The 22,106-nt window shown below is 41.9% G+C and overlaps 1 protein-coding gene across 6 annotated transcripts in view; it reads left to right on the top strand.

The window, feature by feature from the left end:
* SMARCC2 (SWI/SNF related BAF chromatin remodeling complex subunit C2) overlaps positions 1-22,106 on the top strand; it is a 157,013-nt gene that overhangs the window by 13,020 nt on the left and 121,887 nt on the right. For all 6 annotated transcript variants that reach the window (XM_073613982.1, XM_073613986.1, XM_073613985.1 and 3 more), the window contains exons 3-7: positions 1,081-1,166; positions 13,717-13,798; positions 14,567-14,659; positions 17,018-17,087; positions 18,360-18,429. In XM_073613982.1, the coding sequence (XP_073470083.1) occupies positions 1,081-1,166; positions 13,717-13,798; positions 14,567-14,659; positions 17,018-17,087; positions 18,360-18,429 (401 nt within the window). The remainder of the gene's footprint in view (positions 1-1,080; positions 1,167-13,716; positions 13,799-14,566; positions 14,660-17,017; positions 17,088-18,359; positions 18,430-22,106) is intronic.

Genomic DNA, 22,106 nt, shown 5'->3' with positions numbered 1-22,106 from the left:
AAGAAGAGCAAACTTTCTACATGCTGTTGTGACTGCAGCAACATTGGATGGGTGTCTAAAAAGTGAGAAAAATATGGCAATGTAAAGGCCTCCTTAACCAAAATCCAGTAATGAAATAAAAATGTTTTAGGTGTGTTTGGGAGAAAGGTAACAATTTAATGAGAGAAAGTGTGTTTTGTTTTTTTTTCAATTTTACCTGAAGTTTAATTTTAAATACCTTGTTTCTTATATTGGAAAGAGTTGCCTCCTATGTGTTGGCAATTACTTGGTGAGCTGTTTGTAATACACCAGGTTATTCAGCTCAGCAGGCACAGCCCACTGGGTTCCTTGAATTATTCTGCTGGTTTCAGCTTTGACAGCAGTAGGATGCTAATCGTGATGTCTGTTAAAGCGGGGGTTCACCCACACCGCCAAAAAAAAAAAATATTAAAAGCCAGCAGCTACAAATACTGCAGCTGCTGACTTTTAATACATTGCCACTAACCTGTCCCGGGGTCCAGCGATGTCGGCAGGGGACACCGAGTACCCGCTCGGTTCTCGGCAGCTGCCGCCGCCATCCTAGGTGAGGGAATCAGGAAGTGAAGCGTTGCGGCTTCACTTCCCGGTTCCCTACTGCGCATGCGCGAGTCGCGCTGCGCATCCCTAGTGGTCCCCGCTCTCTGCTGGGAGCTGTGTGTTCCCAGCAGACAGCGCGGTCGGGACAGGAAGAAGCATAGACTCCCATGGGAGTCTATGCTGGAAGTAGGTGCAAATACCTGTCTTTGACAGGTATCTGCACCCCCCTCCCCCCTGAAAGGTGCCAAATGTGACACCGGAGGGGGGGAGGGTTCCGAAAAGCGGAAGTTCCATTTTTGTGTGGAACTCCGATTTAAGTCAGCACTAAAACAACAATATACCACCTTTTTATGGACAAGATTTCTTGTATTGGGTACAGAAAAAGCCATGTTATGATAGCTACTGCTTCTTGAACATGAATACGCAGAAGTATTGTGTATGTGCAACATCATATATCTAGTTTACAATCTATTATGCAATAAGTTTAAACTGAGTTCTTATTCTGTTTACTGTTTTGCATTGCAGATGAAATGCTTTCTAGATTTCAAGGTGGGAGGTTCTCTGTGCCATATTCTTGCTGCTGCTTATAAATTCAAGAGTGACCAGGGATGGTAAGAATAATAATATTCAATATATTGTCTTGTTGCTTAAAGAGGAGCTCCAGTCATATTTGTGTTTATTAAAAGTCAGCAGATACAAAACCTGTAGCTGCTGACTTTAAAAAAAATACACTCGCTTGTCCAAGGATCCAGCGATGTGCTCACCCGAGCTGTTCTTTTTACCTGTGTTCTGTCCCCAGCACCAGCAACTCAGCTGTGCAGCCGCGCTGTGCATTGTGAATGGTCCCATAGTCTTCTGGGACCTGTGATGTCTTCCAGAAGACTGTGGAGAGGGGGGGGGGGGGTGAGGGTAAGGAGGGACATTAAAGCGCAACTTCCCTTTTTGGGTGAAGCTCCTCTTTAAGGCTTCATTCACACTCGATATACTGCACATGTACTCATAGGACATTTCCTTTTTTAAATCAAAGTGGTATTAAACCCAAAGTCAGACACTTATTATATTGCAGTTTACCAGTTCTTCGATGTGATGGTTGTATTAATTTTAATTTTTAGGCTTTCTTTTCTTTATTTTCAACTGGTGATCCAGACAGCCGGTGTGTGGTTTTTCAACAAAACAAGCTTTTCTACAGCTTTATCAGTTAAGAGTGTTGCGACAAACCATTTACCATTGGCAGGGGTGTTTATGATGATCAGCTTTTATTTATTCACGTAAAACTTGAATACAAGGCCCTCAGCCCGAATCCAGCCCGCCAGGCTATTTGATGTGGCCCTCACACCTCTCGCACCTCACCTCTGCCACTGCTGCACCTCTATCATCTCTGCCCCCACCTTGTCTCAGCAGTAGGTAGCAGAGAGGATGACAGAACACCTCTAGCAGATTCTGCACTTCTATGTGCAGCCACAGCACCCCCTTGTCTCTGCCTCCCCTGGTCTCAGTATTTAACAGACTCAGGCAGCTGACTCAAGCCATTTTCTGGTCCTCTTCCAGACCCTGCACATTCTGCTACCCAGCTCTGCCCCCAGTTTCTTCCCAGCAGGAGCACAAGATAAGGGGGCTGAACTGTGATGTAAGGGATTGTGGGGGACTCTTGACTTCTGATGTAAGGGGGAGTTGGATGCTTTGGGCATCTAGTCTTACAGATATAACTAGACCTTAGAGAGCAACCATTATGCTGGTGCAGCCCGCGATTAAATTGAGTTTGACACCCCTGCTTGTAACTGCAGTGTGAGCTTGAGTTTGGCTGTTATACCACAGTGGCAGTTTGAGTGGTTATACCAGGGCCATGGCTGCAGCTGCAGTCATGATCCCAGTATCTTTTCTTAGAGCCGATGATGCTCTACAATCTGAAAGCAATTTTAGCTCTGTGCTGGCACTGGCTTATCAGAACCGCTCAGATCTGTCCTGGAAGCCCTGCAGAAAGAAGGGGGAGAGGAGTGGTTAGTACAGCAGGAACCAGAAGGGTGGGAAGTCTGTAGGATAGTCATGTCGACCATGTTTTTTTAACTTTTTGTGAGCAAACCTTTGGTATATGAGTTTTTTTTCTTTCCAAAAGGGAGTTGATTGAGGTTTTCCATTGGTCAAATGTGGGAACAGTGGTGGCTGGTGCTCAAAATTTTTGGGGGGACGCAAACAAACTGAAAAATACTGAAAAAAAAACATCAATTGCAGCCTCACTGTGCCATTAATTGCAGCCATTGTGCCCATGAAATGCAGCCACTGTGCCCGTCAAATGCAGCCACTGTGCCCGTCAAATGCAGCCACTGTGCCCGTCAAATGCAGCCATTGTGCCCGTCAAATGCAGCCATTGTGCCCGTCAAATGCAGCCACTGTGCCCGTCAAATGCAGCCACTGTGCCCGTCAAATGCAGCCACTGTGCCCGTCAAATGCAGCCACTGTGCCCGTCAAATGCAGCCACTGTGCCCGTCAAATGCAGCCACTGTGCCCGTCAAATGCAGCCACTGTGCCCGTCAAATGCAGCCACTGTGCCCGTCAAATGCAGCCACTGTGCCCGTCAAATGCAGCCACTGTGCCCGTCAAATGCAGCCACTGTGCCCGTCAAATGCAGCCACTGTGCCCGTCAAATGCAGCCACTGTGCCCGTCAAATGCAGCCACTGTGCCCCATCATATGCAGCCTCTGCGCCTCATCATATGCAGCCTCTGCGCCCCATCATATGCAGCCTCTGCGCCCCATCATATGCAGCCTCTGCGCCCCATCATATGCAGCCTCTGCGCCCCATCATATGCAGCCTCTGCGCCCCATCATATGCAGCCTCTGCGCCCCATCATATGCAGCCTCTGCGCCCCATCATATGCAGCCTCTGCGCCCCATCATATGCAGCCTCTGCGCCCCATGATATGCAGCCTCTGCGCCCCATGATATGCAGCCTCTGCGCCCCATGATATGCAGCCTCTGCGCCCCATGATATGCAGCCTCTGCGCCCCATGATATGCAGCCTCTGCGCCCCATGATATGCAGCCTCTGCGCCCCATGATATGCAGCCTCTGCGCCCCATGATATGCAGCCTCTGCGCCCCATGATATGCAGCCTCTGCGCCCCATGATATGCAGCCTCTGCGCCCCATGATATGCAGCCTCTGCGCCCCATGATATGCAGCCTCTGCGCCCCATGATATGCAGCCTCTGCGCCCCATGATATGCAGCCTCTGCGCCCCATGATATGCAGCCTCCGCGCCCCGTCATATGCAACCTGTGTGCCCCGTCATATGCAGCCTCTGTGACTCCCCCCCGCTCACCATCTGACCGGCACACACTTACCCCATCCTGGTGGTGGGTGATGGTGGCGAGCTGTGGGACATGCAACAGGTGATGGCGGCGAGCTCCTGTGTCCTCCATGGCTCTCTGTCCTCCCATTCTTCCATTTCATTAGGCGTCCAATCAGGGCGCTTGTGCCTTCAGCCAATCAGGTGACGGGTATTAGATCCACGCCTCCTGATTGGCTGAGAGGTGGTTCAGTGTTAGCAAAGCAAATATTAATTTGCGAGCTGCAATGCTCTGCAGAACTGCGAGCGCAATGCTCTGCGCTCACAGTTCACCTTTTTTGAAGCCTATTAGAGCCTATGGCTCTAATCGGGGTGCTTCAAAAAAACACCCCCACTGGAATTCAGGTGTCCGGCGTTCGAAAAAGGGGCCGGACGCCTGAATAGGGGGTCGCTACAGCGGCCATTAATAGATTTGTGAATCTATCCATTTTACACAGAGGGGGTGGCTGGAGAGAGGGGGCGGTGCCCGTGCGCCCTTAATGAACGCACCGCCACTGCGTGGAAGGTATGTGGGACAACCATTACTGAACAATACGTTTCGGCAATAAACAATATTCTAGTCAGAGATGGTTGAATATGTTCTGGGACTGTTTTCAGGCAATATGTCCAAGACACCTATAGCGGCAAGAAAAAGTATGTAAACCCCTTGGCCTTAACTGGTTTTCTGTAGTAATTTGCATAAAATGTGATATGATCTCATTCCATCACAACAATAGACAAATATAATATTCTTAAGCTGATAACACACAAACAATTCTAATTTCTAGTGTCTTTGAACACACCCATTAAACATTCACAGAGCTGGAAGAAAAAGTAATTGACACCATAGACTAATTACTTCAACAAAAGCTAGTAGTTTGCACACCTGGAGTTCAGTTAATGAAATGAATTTGAGGTGTAGTTTAGTGCTACTTTGATTAAAAAAAAAAAAAAAAAAAGGCACTAAAATATTTTAGCCCTCGTTCACATTGAATGCGGCTTTGAAATCATGCGACTTCATTTGAAAGACATCTGTGCGGATTCATGCACAGATGACTATTGGAGTTGCACCCAAAATCGCCAAAAGTAGTGCAGGAACTACTTTTGCAAATTGGTGCTGCGCTGCAAAGTTGGCGTTGCACCGATTTCAGTGGTGCCATTGCCGGCAAAAGGCTGCGACTGCTCATTTGATTTGACCTGTCAAATCGCTCCATTGTGAATGGGGCTCAAGATTGCAGTTCATAAGAAGCATCAGCTGATGTGAACTTTGCTTCTCAAAAAGGAGTTTTCTGAAGACAAACGATCAGCAGTTGATCTGCATGAGCTGAAAAGGGATACAAAGCAATTTCAAAGTGTTTGGGCATCCATCAGTTGACAGACAAATTAAATTATCTATTAATGGAGACAATTTGGGGGCATAGCCAGAATGGCGCTCTGAGCGGACACTTATCCATGAGCTCTGCTGGAACCAGTTCTGGATTTACTCTTTGCCATAGCCTTTTGGCTTCCTGAATCCTCCTCCAGATGTGTCACAAACCTTCTTGGAGATGCAAGGTGGGATAAGAAACTTTGTTTTTCCCCTCTTGTATTCTAGACTCACCTAGTCCGTGACTACAGGTGTCAGGCAGCCCTGGAACTGTCTCCAATATGGCGTTTCAGACTGACCCTGTGGACGGCACTGACTCTCAGGTGCCTGGTATCGCGGATGTCATGGCAGCTTTTACTGTTTGTCAGATTGCCTTGACTTGCAAGATTGATGCTGTGCAACTGTGCAAAATCCAGTCCAGGCTTACTACTGCTGAACAGCGCATTAGCCAGGCTGAAGACATCTCTGCTAATCACACTACTGCTCTCCACTTCCTACAAACGAAGCTCAGCACCCTGGAGTATAGAGCTGAGGATACGGAGAACCGCAAAAGGAAGAATGGTCTCAGAATTGTGGGGCTAGCTGAAGGGGTGAGGGGATGAACCTGACCCTGTTTGTAGAGGAGTTCCTTTCTGTCCACTGCCCAGCTCTTTTCTTTCTTCACAATGGAGCAGGCACACTACATGTTACCCAGACCTGGTTTGGTGGGCTCCCCACTTCACATCCTAATTCTACGTCTGCTAAACTTCAGGGACCAGAATGAGCTTCTCAGGGCTGCATGATCTAGCTGGGTATTTGCACTACCAAAATGGGAAGCTACTTCTCTTTCCGGATTAGTCTGTCAAGACCCAAAAATTGCGCAGATCCCTAGTCCAGTTGAAGGCAACCATGCAAGCTAGAGGGATCAAGTACAATCTCTTTCCTGCGAAGCTGCTGGTGCAGGACGGTGAGTCTGTTCGCTTTTTCATTAATCCATAGGCCTCATGTGCACTGCTGCCGCTAAACGGATGTTTAGGAGAAGTTGGGCATTTTTTTCAACTGTTCCTGAACTCTCCTCTATGTTATCTTATCAGTACATGTACACATGGACATGAGTTTAGAGGCTTTTTTGGAACGCAAACGATGGGTTCAAAAGCTGAGTTTAGAGGCATTTCAAGCACTAAACGCGGTAATTCACGTTTAACCGCGTTGCGTTTACAGGCGTTTTTCATTTTTGGCTATTTAAAAAAAAAAATGCTTCTAAACACAAACGCGGCAAAACGTGGCAAAACGGACATTTTAAATGTGGGTTACTATCTGTCAAGTTAAATTGTTCAGGAGAGGTTGTAAAAACATCCCGTGTACGAAACCTAAAGATGCTGGTGCCTGGCTTGAATCACTTCCTCCCCAGAGATGAGCTGTTTTACTTCTTTCTATTTTTTTCCAATAGTGCAGACTTTATTTGTGTGACTGTGGGTGAGACTCTTCCCTTTACCTTGGGATTCGTTCCTTGAACTTATCTCAGCATTCTTTGACTTCTCAGCCATATACTGCATCGATGGTCTGTTGCTGTTCCACAACACCCAGTTGGCAACTGAGTTTAAGCTTATGCCCCCGGCTTAGTCCAGTTAAACACTTCTGATATTCTGGACTTCTCCAGCATCTCTTCCTAGGATTTTTCTTTTTTTCTACCTTCAATTTATAAGACTTCCACTGTGGTGTGCACCCTCCACATTGTTGCTGTAAGTTGGGCTTGTTCTTGTGACTTATGCATTCCCTAGTTTTTGCAGACATGCAGGGTTGGGGAGTTACAACCTCTAAACCTCTAAACCTCTAAAGAGTTTTTTTTAATTTTAATTCAAGGTTTAGTTTAAGTGTTTTTTTTCTTTTATGGCATGGTCTCTTACCTCATGTACTGTTGTAGCTTCAGTATTGCATAGTTTGTCTTTCATTGGATTGTGGTCTGCTTTCTTGGTCCCCTGGCATTTTTCTTGTCACTTCTTGGCTGAGATCTCTAGTTCACTGTATTCATTATTACTTACTTACCAAGCATAACTCATGGCTACTCTTTCCTTTGTGCCATGGAACGTCCAAGATCCAATTTCTGCTAATAAAAGATCCTATTAAAATAACTTTCTTAAGCGATTTACCCCTCTTCTGTATTTTTCAAAAAAACCCACCTTCAAGGCTCCAGTATATTGGGCCTCATAAAGGTGTTGAAAGGCCCCCACTATCATGCTACATACACCAGCTATTTTAGGGGGGGGTTAGCATTTTAGTGCCATATCAACCCCTTGATCTCAAAGTGAACCCTGAGGGTAGATAATTATAGTGAAGATATATTGTGATACATGCTCTGATCTATAATCTGCCTCCTCCTACATTAATGCAGATGGTGTCCCTGTATGGGGGTTTTTTAATGTCTTGTTTTTTGGGGGATTTCAATCTAGTGCCGTGCCTGGGTATAGGCAGTCAATTCTGCTATATGAGCCTCCTCAAATCTTATCCAGTGGGGTTCTACTTTTGCCCTTACAGATGTGTGGGGGCATTTTCACTTGGCCACATAAATTTCTCTCCTGTATTGACATGGCGCATGCATCTCCTGCCCTGTTGCGGAGAGTAACCTCTGTTAAATATCTCCCAAGGGGAAATTCAGATCATTCTCCTTTATTACTCTAATTGTTAACCTCTCTTATCCCCGGGCATGGGCTGTGGAGACTGTCCAGATACTGGATTACAGACCAGACAATTCAGTACCCTATCTCTGAATCTGTCAATACTGGCTTATTAATGAGGGCTCTGCGAATTCAGTGATCCTTTGGGATGCCTTTAAAAACTTGGATTAGGAGTGAGTACATCTCATGTATCTCTGTTTCAAAATGGAACGCTGTGACTTCTCTGATGTCCCTTGAAGTAAATTTGAGGCAGAAGGAGGTCACCTATGTGTAGGACCCTGTCCAGGCTCATTACTCAGCCTGGCAGCGTGGGCTGCAGGAGCTAGCACGTTTAGGAATTGAACAGACTAAAAAAATCTCTTCTCCACACTGCTCAGCGGGTGTTTGAATACACAGACAAATATGGGAAATTGTTGGCCTGGCTAGCCAAGGGTCAGTTTACTAATACTCAGAGGGTTTGGGATCCACAGGAACAGGTTCTCACTTCCCCAGAACAAATCAACCTTCAGTTCATGGAGTACTATTGTGCTTTATATACTTCCAGAGCCAACTATAGTACAGCTGCGCTATATGGGATGGGATTATATTCCCTTCACTAGAGGCTTCTGCTAGGTACCACCTATATTTGGAAGAAGCCATTTGCCACCTACAGACTGGGAAGACCCCCAGGGTAGATGGTATAACAGCTGAATTTTACTCTCAATATATTGAGCTTCTGGCTCCTAGGCTTAGTGCCATATTTGAGCTGTTCAGCTCCCAGGGATCCCTCCCCAGGTCTGCGTTGGAGGCTGTTATTGTTCTGTTTCCCAATCCAGGCAAGGATCTAGAGGGACTGTGCATCATTCAGAACTTTGATACTAAAATCCTAGCCTGTTGAACGATGATGAAAAAAGAAAATGAAAACTGCGCTAAGGTCTGTCAAAATTGAACACATATACCCAATCCCAAAGATTAACAGTGGAATAGCATGTGAAAATTAGTACAGCAGCAATTCTCCTGCACAACATAAATACAGTGATCAGAAATGGAAAAACATAGAATCGCGCTAAACATATGAAAACATTTTTTGCATAGAGTGAGTGTACTCTCATACACCAACCTGATATCTAAATGGCCATATGTCCACATATGTGCAACCATATAAATAGTGAAAGAAAACCTAAATATCAAATTGGCATGACACCTGAAAAAAAAAAAATATATATATATTTTGCCTAAAAGTAATTGCGTGACAAAGACAATGGGCCAAATAAAATTCTGTCCAAAAAGCCTATACACAGCAGTATCACCCGTGAACTGTAAATAATGATATAATAGAATGTCCATCCATAAATAGTGGGATCTTCGGAGTTAAATGAAGAACTAGTGCAAAAGTCCACCACCATTAAGTAGAGGGTTACTGCTTACCGGAAGCCCACGATCCCCCGCTACAGAGGATCAAGGGAAGCCTGTTTAGATAAAAGCTCTCCAGGGCATATCAGATACATCTAATATCCTCGATAAGTTAGGGATGATAATGCGGTCTCCAGAGACAGCAAACAGAACTCATGACACTCCAAATCTCCTCATTTTGTTTCCAACTCTGCACACCCCTCCCAAAGTGATTCTATGGCTCAACTTTGGGAGGGGTGTGCAGAGTTGGAAACGAAATGAGGAGATTTGGAGTGTCATGAGTTCTGTTTGCTGTCTCTGGAAACCACATTATCATCCCTAACTTATCGAGGATATTAGATTATCTGATATGCCCTGGAGAGCTTTTCTCTATACAGGCTTCCCTTGATCCTCTGTAGCAGGGGATCATGGGCTTCCGGTAAGCAGTAACCCTCTACTTAATGGTGGTGGACTTTTGCACTAGTTCTTCATTTAACTCCGAAGATCCCACTATTTATGGATGGACATTCTATTATATCATTATTTACAGTTCATGGGTGATACTGCTGTGTAGGCTTTTTGGACAGAATTTATTTGGCCCATTGTCTTTGTCACGCAATTACTTTTAGTATATGTTTATATATATATATATATATATATATATATTATAATATATAATTTGATATTTAGGTTTTCTTTCACTATTTATATGGTTGAACATATGTGGACATATGGCCATTTAGATATCGGTTGGTGTGAGAGTATACTCACTCTATGCAAAAAAAATTTTCATATGTTTAGCGCGATTCTATGTTGAACGATGATGCCATAATCTTAGCCACCCATTTTTCTCGTGTTTTATTCTTTAATGGGTGCTTCCACCCCTAAACTGGTTTTATGTCTGGGAAGGATGCAACGTCAATCTTAGATGCCTCTCCTTAATTTGGTGATACAACACTCTAATAGCGTTCTGGAACTATTGCTTCTCTTCTCCCTGAAAAGGCATTTGACTCAGTGGGTGGGTCTATCTCTGGGAGGTGATGTATCAATGTGGCTTTGGGCCAAAATTTTTACAGTGGTTGTTTATGCTTTATCAGGCTCCCAAAGACCGGGTCTGAACTAACAATAGTCTTTTGTAAATTTTCAATTTTCAGAGGGACTATTCAAGGGTGTCCTCTCTCGTCTAGCCTATCCACCTTTACCTTGGAACCCTTGGCCATTTTAGTGAGGGACTCACTGTTGATTCAGGGCGCCTTAGGATAGGTGTCCTGGAAGAAAATTTGTCTCTCTACACTGATGATACCGTCTTATATTTGCAAAATACTGTCCATCTCTTAAAGCTGCCCTAGACATCTTGAATTCTTTTGGGTCGTTTTCGGGGATCCGTATCAATTGGTTTAAGTCCATTTTCCCTTGGTCCAGACACATGCAATCCCCTTCCCTCTAAGGTGGGTGGATGAATTTCAAATATTTGGGTATTCAGGTGTGACAGGACCTATCCAACCTTCCTGTCCTTAATTTGCATCCAATTCTCTTGCAACTTTGGGATAAATGTGCTGCTTGGTCTAACATTCCACTCAACTTAATAGGTCGTATCAGCGTTCTCAAAATGTGATTTAACCCAATATAATTATGCATTTCCTAATTGCCCCACCTGGGTGCCTGGTTCGGTCTTCCGGGAGATGGATCAATGTGTGGGTTCCTTTATTTGGAATGATGCCCTCCCACGGTTGGCAAAATCCACCTTGCATTTACCGCCTCAGAGGGCAGCTTTAAGAGATGGCTATCTGCCAGCTGAAGCTTAGTAGAAGATGGGTGATGCAGCAGGACAGGGACCCTAATCATTTAAGTAAATCCACCAAAGACTGACTTTGGAGAATGAAAATGTGCATTTTGGAGTGGCCGAGTCAGATACTTGTACAATATGTTTTTTTTTCAATTGCTGTTACAATTCTATGGATAAAGTGCTATAACATTTTCTTGTTCTTACTTGTATGTGTGAATATTCTACCATTATCATTCATGTAAAACACAGAAGACTTAATTTGTCAGATTAAATTGGGTTTGCTTTGAGCTGTCCCTCCTATTACTATATATATACAGTGGGGACGGAATGTATTCAGACCCCCTTAAATTTTTCACTCTTTGTTATATTGCAGCCATTTGCTAAAATCATTTAAGTTCATTTTTTTTTCCTCATTAATGTACACACAGCACCCCATATTGACAGAAAAACACAGAATTGTTGACATTTTTGCAGATTTATTAAAAAAGAAAAACTGAAATATCACATGGTCCTAAGTATTCAGACCCTTTGCTGTAGCACTCATATATTTAACTCAGGTGCTGTCCATTTCTTCTGATCATCCTTGAGATGGTTCTACACCTTCATTTGAGTACAGCTGTGTTTGATTATACTGATTGGACTTGATTAGGAAAGCCACACACCTGTCTATATAAGACCTTACAGCTCACAGTGCATGTCAGAGCAAATGAGAATCATGAGGCCAAAGGAACTGCCTGAAGAGCTCAGAGACAGAATTGCAGCAAGGCACAGATCTGGCCAAGGTTGCAAAAAAATTTCTGCTGCACTTAAGATTCTTAAGAGCACAGTGGCCTCCATAATCTTTAAATGGAAGACATTTGGGACAACCAGAACCCTTTGTAGAGCTGGCCGTCCAGCCAAACTGAGCTATCGGGATATTTATATATAATGCAGTGAATAAAGAGGTATATAGCATCTCAATAAAATTAGAATATCATCAAAAAGTAAATTTATTTCAGTAATTCAATTGAAAAAGTGAAACTCGTATATTTTATATAGATGCGTTACACACAGTGATATATTTTTCAAACTTTTGTTTCTTTTATTTTGATGATTATGGCTTACAGCTAGTGAAAACCCAAAATCCAGTATCTCAGAAAATTTTAATATTTCATAAGACCAATAAAAAAAGTATTTTTAATACAGAAATGTTGGCTTATTATAAAGTATGTCCATGTACAGTAAAGTATGCACTCAATACTTTGTCGGGACTCCTTTTGCAGCTGCCAAGTCCTGCTGGAAAATTCTGTGCCTCTCCACTCTTCCTCCAGACTCTGGGACCTTGATTTCCAAAATTTTGATATGCAAAATTTTCCACAGTCTGTGATGATTTGGGGAGCCATGTCATCTGCTGGTGTTGGTCCACTGTGTTTTATCAAGTCCAAAGTCAGTGCAGCCCTCTACCAGGAAATTCTAGAGCACTTCATGCATCCCTCCGCTGACCAGCTTTATGGAGATGCAGATTTAATTTTCCAGCAGGACTTGGCACCTGTCCACACTGCCAGAAGTACCAATACCTTGTTTAATGATCTTGGGATCACTGTGCTTGATTGGCTAGCAAACGTGCCTGACCTAAACCCCATATAGAATCTGTAGGGTATTGTCAAGAGAAAGATGAGACACCAGACCCAACAATGCAGATGAGCTGAAGGCCGCTATCAAAGCAACCTGGGCTTCCATAACACCTCAGCAGTGCCATAGGCTGATTGCTTCCTTGCCACGCCGCATTGATGCAGTAATTCATGCAAAAGGAGCCCCGACCAAGTATTGAGTGCATATTATACTGTACATGGACATACTTTTCAGTAAACCCACATTTCTGTATAAAAAATCCTTTTTTTTTTTTTTTTTTTTGGTCTTAAGTAATATTCATATTTTCTGATATATGAATTTTTGTTTTTTTAATAGCTCTAAGCTATAATCCTCAAAATTAAAAGAAAGAAATGCTTTACATATATTACTCTGTGTGTAACGCGTCTATATAAAATATGAGTTTCACTTTTTGAATTATATTACTGAAATTATCTTGTTGATGATATTCTAATTTTGTGAAATGCACCTGTATATGGGAGCTGTTCTACCAGCCCTACCATCTCTTCCCCAGCCTGAGCCCCCTGTACTGTGGGTTCCAAGAGGCTGTCAAATTCAGGTACCCACACTAGCAGAATTAAGTTAAATTATTAATTTATTAATGAATATGGATGCATTGATTAGTGTCTATAGATGTCATCTATAAAGCCCCTGCACTTTGTGTAGCTGTATACTGGAGGGGTTCTGCCACCTCTGAACCCTTGATGACTAATCTTTTTTGGAGTTAAAAATGTTTTCTTTTTTTTGTGACAATGTTGTTCAGGCTCAGAAACCCATTGCTTTCATCTTTTTAATAAGGCTGTTCAGCTCTGAGTTCCTCTGTAGTCTTAAGCTGTTTTATTGAAAGCCAAGCTGGCTAGAGTTATGTTTGGGGAAGTCCCCACTAGTTGTCTTTTATGTAGCTAGAGGTAATATTATTGCTCAGCTCACTAGATGGTATTAGCAGTTACTGTAAAATTTGTTTTGGGTAGGGGGTTTCATATTCACAGTAATGACAGTAATTAAGTTATCTCATTTTTTTTATAACTTCTCAGGCGCAGGTTTGACTTTCAAAACCCATCTCGTATGGACCGCAATGTGGAGATGTTCATGACCATTGAAAAGTCCCTTGTGCAGGTAGTGTCATCCTTCCTTTACTTATTTTGTGATATAATGTGGGATTTGTGTTACACTTTAAATATCTGTATGTATCCGATTGAAGTTTCTGTTGCAGCTATATTTTGACTAAAATGCCATTTTAGTTTTAGTCGTATTTTAGTCATCTAAATTGTTTTAGTTTTAGTTGTATTTTAGTAGACTAAAATATTATTATCCTCCGCTTTGTGTTAAAAAAAAAAAAAAAGAAAGGCTGTTTTGATCCTATCTTCATTGATCCTCCCCTTCTTTCACATTCCCCAATCCATCTCCTGATAGTACAGAGCCATGGGGGCACTCTGCTCATGCTAAGTTTGGTGTTTATTGCTAGAGAGTTTTTTTTCTTGGAAGCGTGCATTTGATCAGCACATAGCCAATCAGCACTGTCCAGACAGAAAGTAAGACGCAAGCAGCCTCATAGGACAGTCAGAGGAGAATGAAACCACTCCACTCCTACAGACTTTAACCAGTCCTCGGCCGGACACTGATAGAAGTCACAAGACTGCTATTTACTGTTGATGAGAAAAGATATTTAGCAGTTTATATTTACTAAAATAATTGCATTTCCATGTTCTGTGTACTGTGGGAGACCAGATATAGTGAATGTAGGGTCCTGGGTTTGGTAACACTTTTCCCTAATGTTGCTTTTATTAGCATAATACATCAATCAGTGTAATTCTCTACTTACATATTATATTGATTCCACACTAGCACTGTGTAGAATTTTTACTCTTTGTTTCCCTTTTACAGAATAATTGTCTGTCTCGACCAAATATATATCTTCATGCAGACATAGACACCAAACTCCAGAGCAAGCTGAAGGACATTGTAAAAAGACATCAGGTAAAATGTTTTTTTATTTTTTTCAGTATGATTTTTAATAATCTGAAACTTATGGTAATTAACAAATGCGCAGCTCATTTTAGTTGGAGGTAATTTAGAAAATATGTAACACTTATTCTTCTTCATTGTCTCAGAACGTTTTTTTAACCACTTGCTGAATGCATATATGCAATGGCAAAAAGGATTAGCTTGAACACCCAGAACATATTGTTCACCGCAGCAAGAGGTTGTGTGCTGAGAACGCTCTCCCAGCACATTGAGTGAGCTGTACCAGGAATGCCAGCAGGATGGGCTCCCGATTATGTGAAAGCAAATGACAGCAGTCACATGATACGTGAGCCCTGGGTCATAAAAACCCACTCAAAGGACTGCTGGGAGGTGGCATTAAGGAGTTAAAAAGATTTTGAAGTGTGTCATCTGTTAAAATAAACCTGTCACAAACCTCGATAGTTCTAACTGCTCATAGGATTAAAACGTTACCTTAGTAAAAAGTGCATGTCAAAACCATCTATATATCCAGAGATATAACTTTGTGGTCAGTGAGACTGCCTATCGCATTAAAGGAATAGTGGGATGGGGCAGTACAAACATAAGCTCTTACATCTAATGATTGTTTTGACTAATTGTGAACTCTGTTTAAAGTGAACCTGTGCTTTCTTCAGAAGCAGCAGGTTCATTTTAATCCCCTGCTTCCCTGGAAGCACATACTGTACCTCTTTTTCTACTCTCCCACCACTCTGTTCAGCTCCTGGTAGCCTGTGTAAGCTACAGGTCACTCAATCTGTAGCTTATATAGGGCGGATCACTACCTGTGTGACAGCTCCAGTGATTGGTCCAGTGTTGTTACATGGAGTGAGTCACATGCTCTCCAAATCAAGAGGGTACCGGTCTTTGCTCCTAGTGGGTGAACTGAGCAGCATGGAAAGGCGAAACATATGTACTGCTGGGCATTAAAGCAAACTTGTTTCTTTGTTTTTGTTTAAAAGCAATGAAAGAGAAAGAGAAAAGGTACGGGCATTTATTCTGTCCTCTGTAGCTTTACTCGTCCTTGACACACTTTTTTTTTTTAATCATAAGGTTTTTTTTGTAAAATAAAAAAGCATAACAAAACAAATACTGCAATATACTTCAGTTTGTCATATTGAAACCAATTGCATAGCAAATAGCCACATCACGTAATAACCAGAGAAGAGTGAATATTCATATCATTGTAATTGCATTGCGTACCATCAATTGTGAAACATTACTAACCCAGGCAGGTATACCAACAACTAAACTTTTCCTATAGTTTTCCTACATTGTTAAACACCCTTCATCCCGTCAGTGCCTATGAGTACCTATGGGCATTGTGGAGCAGCCTCATTTGAACAAGTTCTTTGGGAGTCCCAGTGTATCAAGCCAGGTGGCCCATAGTTTATCAAATTTACCAGGCCGTCCCCTGTGTTGATATATGTACCATTCAAGGATAAGGGTATTACCATGTGTTGAATCCAGAACTTAACAGTCAGAGGAGTGGCAGATTTCCATCCCATAAAGTATTGTTTTCCTAGCTTGGAACAAAGCTTCAAGAGAAGGCTGTCCTTGTCATCTCCTCTGGAATTGGCTCCTCCCATATGCCTAGGAGGCAACATAGCAGATCAAGAGGAACATTTGTTTGGAAAACCTTGTTAAAAACCCCCATCCAGTATCTATGGAGCTTGGGGCATCGCCCTTAACACATTTTAAAGATGATTGCATCAGGAAAACACTTTCCTTGACATCTTTGATCATCGTACCTTGTCTCTCCAGTAGGCTGTTTCAGTATCTGTAGAGGATGTGTAAATGTGTAAAAAACTGTGATTTGCCATTAACTAAAATGTTGCAATTTTAAGGTGGATCATAATAGTGAAAAAAGCACAACTTACCTAGTGGTGGGGAGAATCTTTGTCTAGTAGTGTGAATGCCTTCTCTCAGGATGTATTGGTAAAGTGTGTAGTGGGGAACTTTGACTGTTATGAAGGATAATTTTACAAAAGCTCACTAATGAGATCCCTTTGCAGCCCCCTTGCACACATTTATTAGGGTTGTTATAAATTAAATTTGGTATTATCATCTTATAATACATGGCTATAATTACTCACAGGGCCATATATTTCCTTACCTACCCTGTGCTATGCAGACCTCTCCAGCAAACGCTTCAGCTTATCAGCTGACCTCTTATTACCTATAGTAGAGTCACGGCTCCACTACAGTTAACAGTTTTAACCTTTCACGTATTCTTTCGCTGGATATATACTTTAATTCATCATTACACTGAGCGTTGTTGTGTGTTGTGTTTCCTTTCTCCAGGTTAAGCAGCATTTCTTGTTTCCTCTCTAGGGTACTGTAACCGAGGACAAAAGTCATGCTTCCCATGTGGTGGTTCCAGTTCCTGGCAACTTGGAGGAAGGTCAGAATTTGACTCCCATTTAAGTGCTATTTTGCAAAGGAAATGTTGATTTTAGCAGGAGCGTTGCCTTGTACATTTGAATTGGACAAAATTGGAAAAGAACCCTGTGAGCCACAATCATCTAATGCCTGGAGAATAGTAACCATTTAGCCGCATGTGTAGATCACGTCTCATATACCGTGCACCAAAGTGAAAAGGAAAAAATATGCTGCGCTAAAGTGTATAAATAAATACCACATGCATATATACTATTCTAAAAAATCAGAAAAATCAAATCATAAATATTGTGCTGAAATCACATAAAATAGAATAATAGTGATACATCACCTGTAATATGAGAATAATAAATCAAAATAATATAAACTAAAAACATCAAATATAAATATACACAATAAAGTGCAAAGTGCATATATGACACAGCGAATATACCATAATGTGTTATAAAATGCAAAAAGTGCCCAGTGCCACCCAATAAACGTGATATACAGTCATATAACGATGCTGCAAAGTGATCCGTGAATCCAATAATTATATCACATAAGTGCAATTATAAATGTCCATAGAAGCAAATCCAGCATGCTTCTAATGATCTGTGTGCTATGAAACCGTGCTCCGGTGCCATCCAGTGACCCCCCCCCCCCCCCCAGGTGTTTTGCTCACCTCAGAGCGTGTGACTTAGCTGTTAAACCAAGTCTAAACACGCTTATGGAGCCATCCCACGGCTCAGCGATGATTACCAGATGCACAGTTCCATTAGCGGCTCCAAAGAATATATGAGAGAAAAAACTTGATGGTGTAATAACGTTTAAAATGTTTTATTTACAATAAAAAACACTCCCCACAATGGGGTAAGTGCAGCAAACTATCAAAGACCTCAAAGGGTATGTGGCAATAAGGGTAAAGTATGCGTCGCATCACAACAAACACTCAGCTTCGTGCTCCAACACTCTACATTGCAGCCCCATTTATATATTTTTATATGTATGTATATCTATCTAGATAGATAGATAGATAGATAGAGATATATATATATATATATATATATATATATATATATATATAGATACATTTGGGGGGGGGGGGGATTTTCTATTTGTCACAAAAAACAAAAAAATCTGGGTATATATGTTCAGGTGGGCTGAATGGGAGAAAAAAGGAGTTTAAAGAATGTCAACCCCCACCACATTACATGCCCTGTATTAGTGATATGCATATACTCTTGATTCCATTAGAGAGCTGTGCTTAATATTTGTTATGCTTTTCTGTATTTAGAAGAATGGGTGCGACCCATACTGAAGCGTGACAAGCAGGTTCTTCTTCACTGGGGTTACTATCCTGACAGGTAAAATCATTTTTCACATTCATTCCATCTTATAGATTCAAAGACATATTTATCTAGGTTTCATTAAAGTCATGCAGAGATGGAATATGATGTGCAATTAGCAGTTCTCTTGCTACTAAAATAAGATCATTTAAACATGAATACTGATTAGTCAGTATAAGCCTTCTATGTCTTAAAAAATAATCCTGATTGTCTGTATTTTGGAGGCAGAAGTTTTTGCAAGGTATTGATAGAATGCACCCTTTTAACCACTTCCCATCCGGGCCAATTCTTGCACTTCGCTTCTAATATGTAAAAATCATAATTTTTCTAGAAAATTACTCAGAATCCCTAAATATTATATATGTTGTTGTTTTTAATTTTTAATTTTTATTTTTTTAGCAGAGCCCCTAGGGAATAAAATGGCGGTCGTTGCAACTTTTTATATCACATGGTATTTGCGCAGCATTTTTTCAAATGCTTTTCTTCGGTACTTCAAAATCTCCATAGGCAACGCTTGAATTTTTTTTTATAGGTAACCGTTTTAGAGATACAGAGGAGGTCTTGGGCTAGAATTATTGCTCTTGCTTTAATGTTCGTGGCGATACCTTAGATTTGTGGATTGAATGCCGTTTTCGTATGTGGGTGTGACGTACGTATGCGATCTCCTCTGCGTGCAAGCTCGCGTGGACGGGGGCACTTAAAATTTTTTTACTTCTACACTTTCTTTCATTTTTTTTATTTTTAATTTTTTTTATCACTTTTATTCCTATTACAAGGAATGTAAACATTCCTTGTAATAGGAATAGTGCATGACAGGTCCTGTTTATGGAGAGATCTAGGGTCAATAAGATCCCTCCAGGGTGGAAAGCCTGAAATAAAAAAAAAAAGCTGAAAGATCTCGGCTTTCCAGCCGAGTACATGTCATAACGTCACGCCTGGGCCTCCGAGAGTCATAGATTTGACCGGGGACTATCTGTTCCTCCGAAATCTCAATGGTCGACTTCCGGCGCCGGCAGATTCCTCCCCTCCCAGCGCCTGTAATAACAATCAAGCGGGTAAACTGTCGCTATGCTTGTTTTTACGGTGCAGGGAATCTCCGGCTAAAAACAACAATACCGGGTTGATGCCTGTAGGTGCAGGCATTAGCCCGGTATAACCACTCATACGGGAGGACGTCCTTGTATGCCCTCCCAGCAGTGTTTAATCAGAAACCGTTGACATATTTGAATCTTCTTTCTTATGCATTTAATTATGAATACCTTAGTTAGTGGGCCCCATGAGGTGCCAAATGGCACCTTTATTTTCTGTGTTCTCCACCTCTTGGTTCTGCTGCTGCTTGATGAACAATCCTAACTTCCAGGGTTTGTGGAGAAGAGTCATGTAATCAATCTACCTTACAGGATGGCACTTGTTCCTGGAAGGACCTCCATTAAAGTAAAGTAAAGCATGCAGGACAAGGCAACAGGTTCATGTTTTTTTTTTTTTTTTTTTTAAAGGGTAAATTTATTGAAATTCACAAGAGTTTACAGTTTCATATCATATTTCATTTTTTCATACAATGTCAATGAATTACATTACAACTATGATCATTTATTTAAACCACATAACTGTAAATATCTATGTATATCATTTCTTTCCTAGAAACTAACCAATAAATTGTTTATTTCACACGTCTTCCTTTATTGTTTCTTTCTTATTCCCCAGTAATATGCATCCCATCTATGTTCCAAATATGGCATTTGTTCTTTCACATCTTATACAGTTGTCAATTTTGTCACCCTGTCATGAATAATATCAGTGAGGCTTATTATATCTCAATATCTCCAGATATATTTTTAATCCATTTTCCCCAGACTTTGTCAAACTTTTTATTGCTACCTCTGGCTTGATATGTGAGTTTATACATTGGCAAGGCATTATTAACCAACTTTAGGGAGGGAGGGTCTGGGTTTTTCCATTTTAGAGCCAATGCTTTCTTGGCATAGCAAAATACTATTCTCGAAAGGGTCTTCTGTGATACAGGTAATTCTTCCTCCTCCAGGTCTCCAAGGAGACATCTGGCCGGAGAATATATGTTTGGAAGCTCAAGTTTCTCCTCCATATATGTAAGGATTGTCTTCCAATATGACATCACCCGAGGGCATTGCCATACCATATGGAAGAAGTTCCCCAGCTCTGTGTTGCAACGAGGACATTCCGGGGATTCCCTCCTACCCATTTTGTGTAAACGTTCTGGTGTATAGTAAATTCTATGTAAATAATTGAATTGAAGCATTTTATCTCTAGCTGAGATCATTGAGGACAACATTGTATCCAGTACCTCCAGCCATGTCTCCTCTCCAAGGGATGGTATATCCATCTTCCACTGTGCCGCCACCCTCTCCACCCAGGGGGTAGAGGGTGACAGCAGAGCCGAATAGTATCTAGAGATCATTTTTACATGATCTTCTTCAGCAATCATTTTTTCCATTTTAGAGGGAGTAAGAGTTATTTTACTCCTACCATATTGAGCCAGTGCGGCATGGCGTAGCTGAAGATATCTAAAGAAGAAAGTATTGGGGATTGCATATTCACCTTTCAGGTCTGTAAATGATCTAAAGATTCCGTCTTTGAATAGCTGATGGGCATACTTAACCCCATATGCTGCCCAGCATGCTCCATCCGGAACTTTAGCTATTTCTTTAAGCTGCAAGTTATGCCATAGTGGAGCATTAGGAGACTCCACCAGGCTAGACCCACCCGTTATAGCATTGCACAGCCGAAATATTTTGTATGATAATTTCAAAATATCAGCACCCTGTTCCGGATAAGACCGTTTCTATAAAGTATATTGCTCAATGCTTCATATGAGTACACTTGAGCAGCCTGGGTTGCCACTGAGGCGATATTCATCTTCGGAAAACCCCACCAATGTGCATGTGTTAGTTGGGCAGCAAGATAATAATAACGCAGATTTGGCAGAGCCAGCCCTCCCGATCTTATAGGTAAGTGAAGTGTCTCCAGTGATATTCTAGCTGGTTTGGGTCCCCACAGGAAGGAAGAGATTGTTTTATTTATGTCCGCGAACCATATTTAGTGACATATACCAGGGCATGCCAGAGCAGATACAGAAACCTGGGCAAGTAAATCATTTTAAATATGTTAATTCTCCCAAGGAGGCCAAGAGGCAGCTTGGCCCAGGTCTGTGTACTCTTTTAGTCTTCTCCAGACCGGTACCAGGTTATAGATATATAAGCTCAATGGTAGCTGGATCTCAACCCCCAAATATCTAAATTTGTTAACTATTTTCAGTGGGACCTCCGGAGGGAGTCCTGGATTATACGCAGGGTCTAGGGGGAGTATCACGGATTTACTCCAGTTCACTTTGAACCCGGAATATTTCCCAAAATCAGAGAATCTGTCTAGGGCTGTATGTAGTGATCCCTCAGCTTCTTCCAGATATAATAGCATGTCATCTGCATATAAAGATGTTTTCTCCTCCTTTTCATTAATCTTACAACCCCTGATTAGCTTGTCTGCTCTCAGCAGAGCTGCTAGTGGCTCTATTGCCAGGGCAAACAGCAGGGGTGATAAAGGACACCCCTGCCGTGTGCCCCTAGCTATTTTAAATTGCCTCGTAATGGTGTTGTTAATCCTTAGTCTAGCCTGGGGTTCTGCATATAAAAGTTCAACCCATTTTATGAATTTTGAGCCGA

This window comes from Aquarana catesbeiana, linkage group LG02, assembly GCF_042186555.1.
Source record: "Aquarana catesbeiana isolate 2022-GZ linkage group LG02, ASM4218655v1, whole genome shotgun sequence".
NCBI lineage: Eukaryota > Metazoa > Chordata > Amphibia > Anura > Ranidae > Aquarana > Aquarana catesbeiana.
This window is presented reverse-complemented; position numbering and strand designations above follow the sequence as displayed.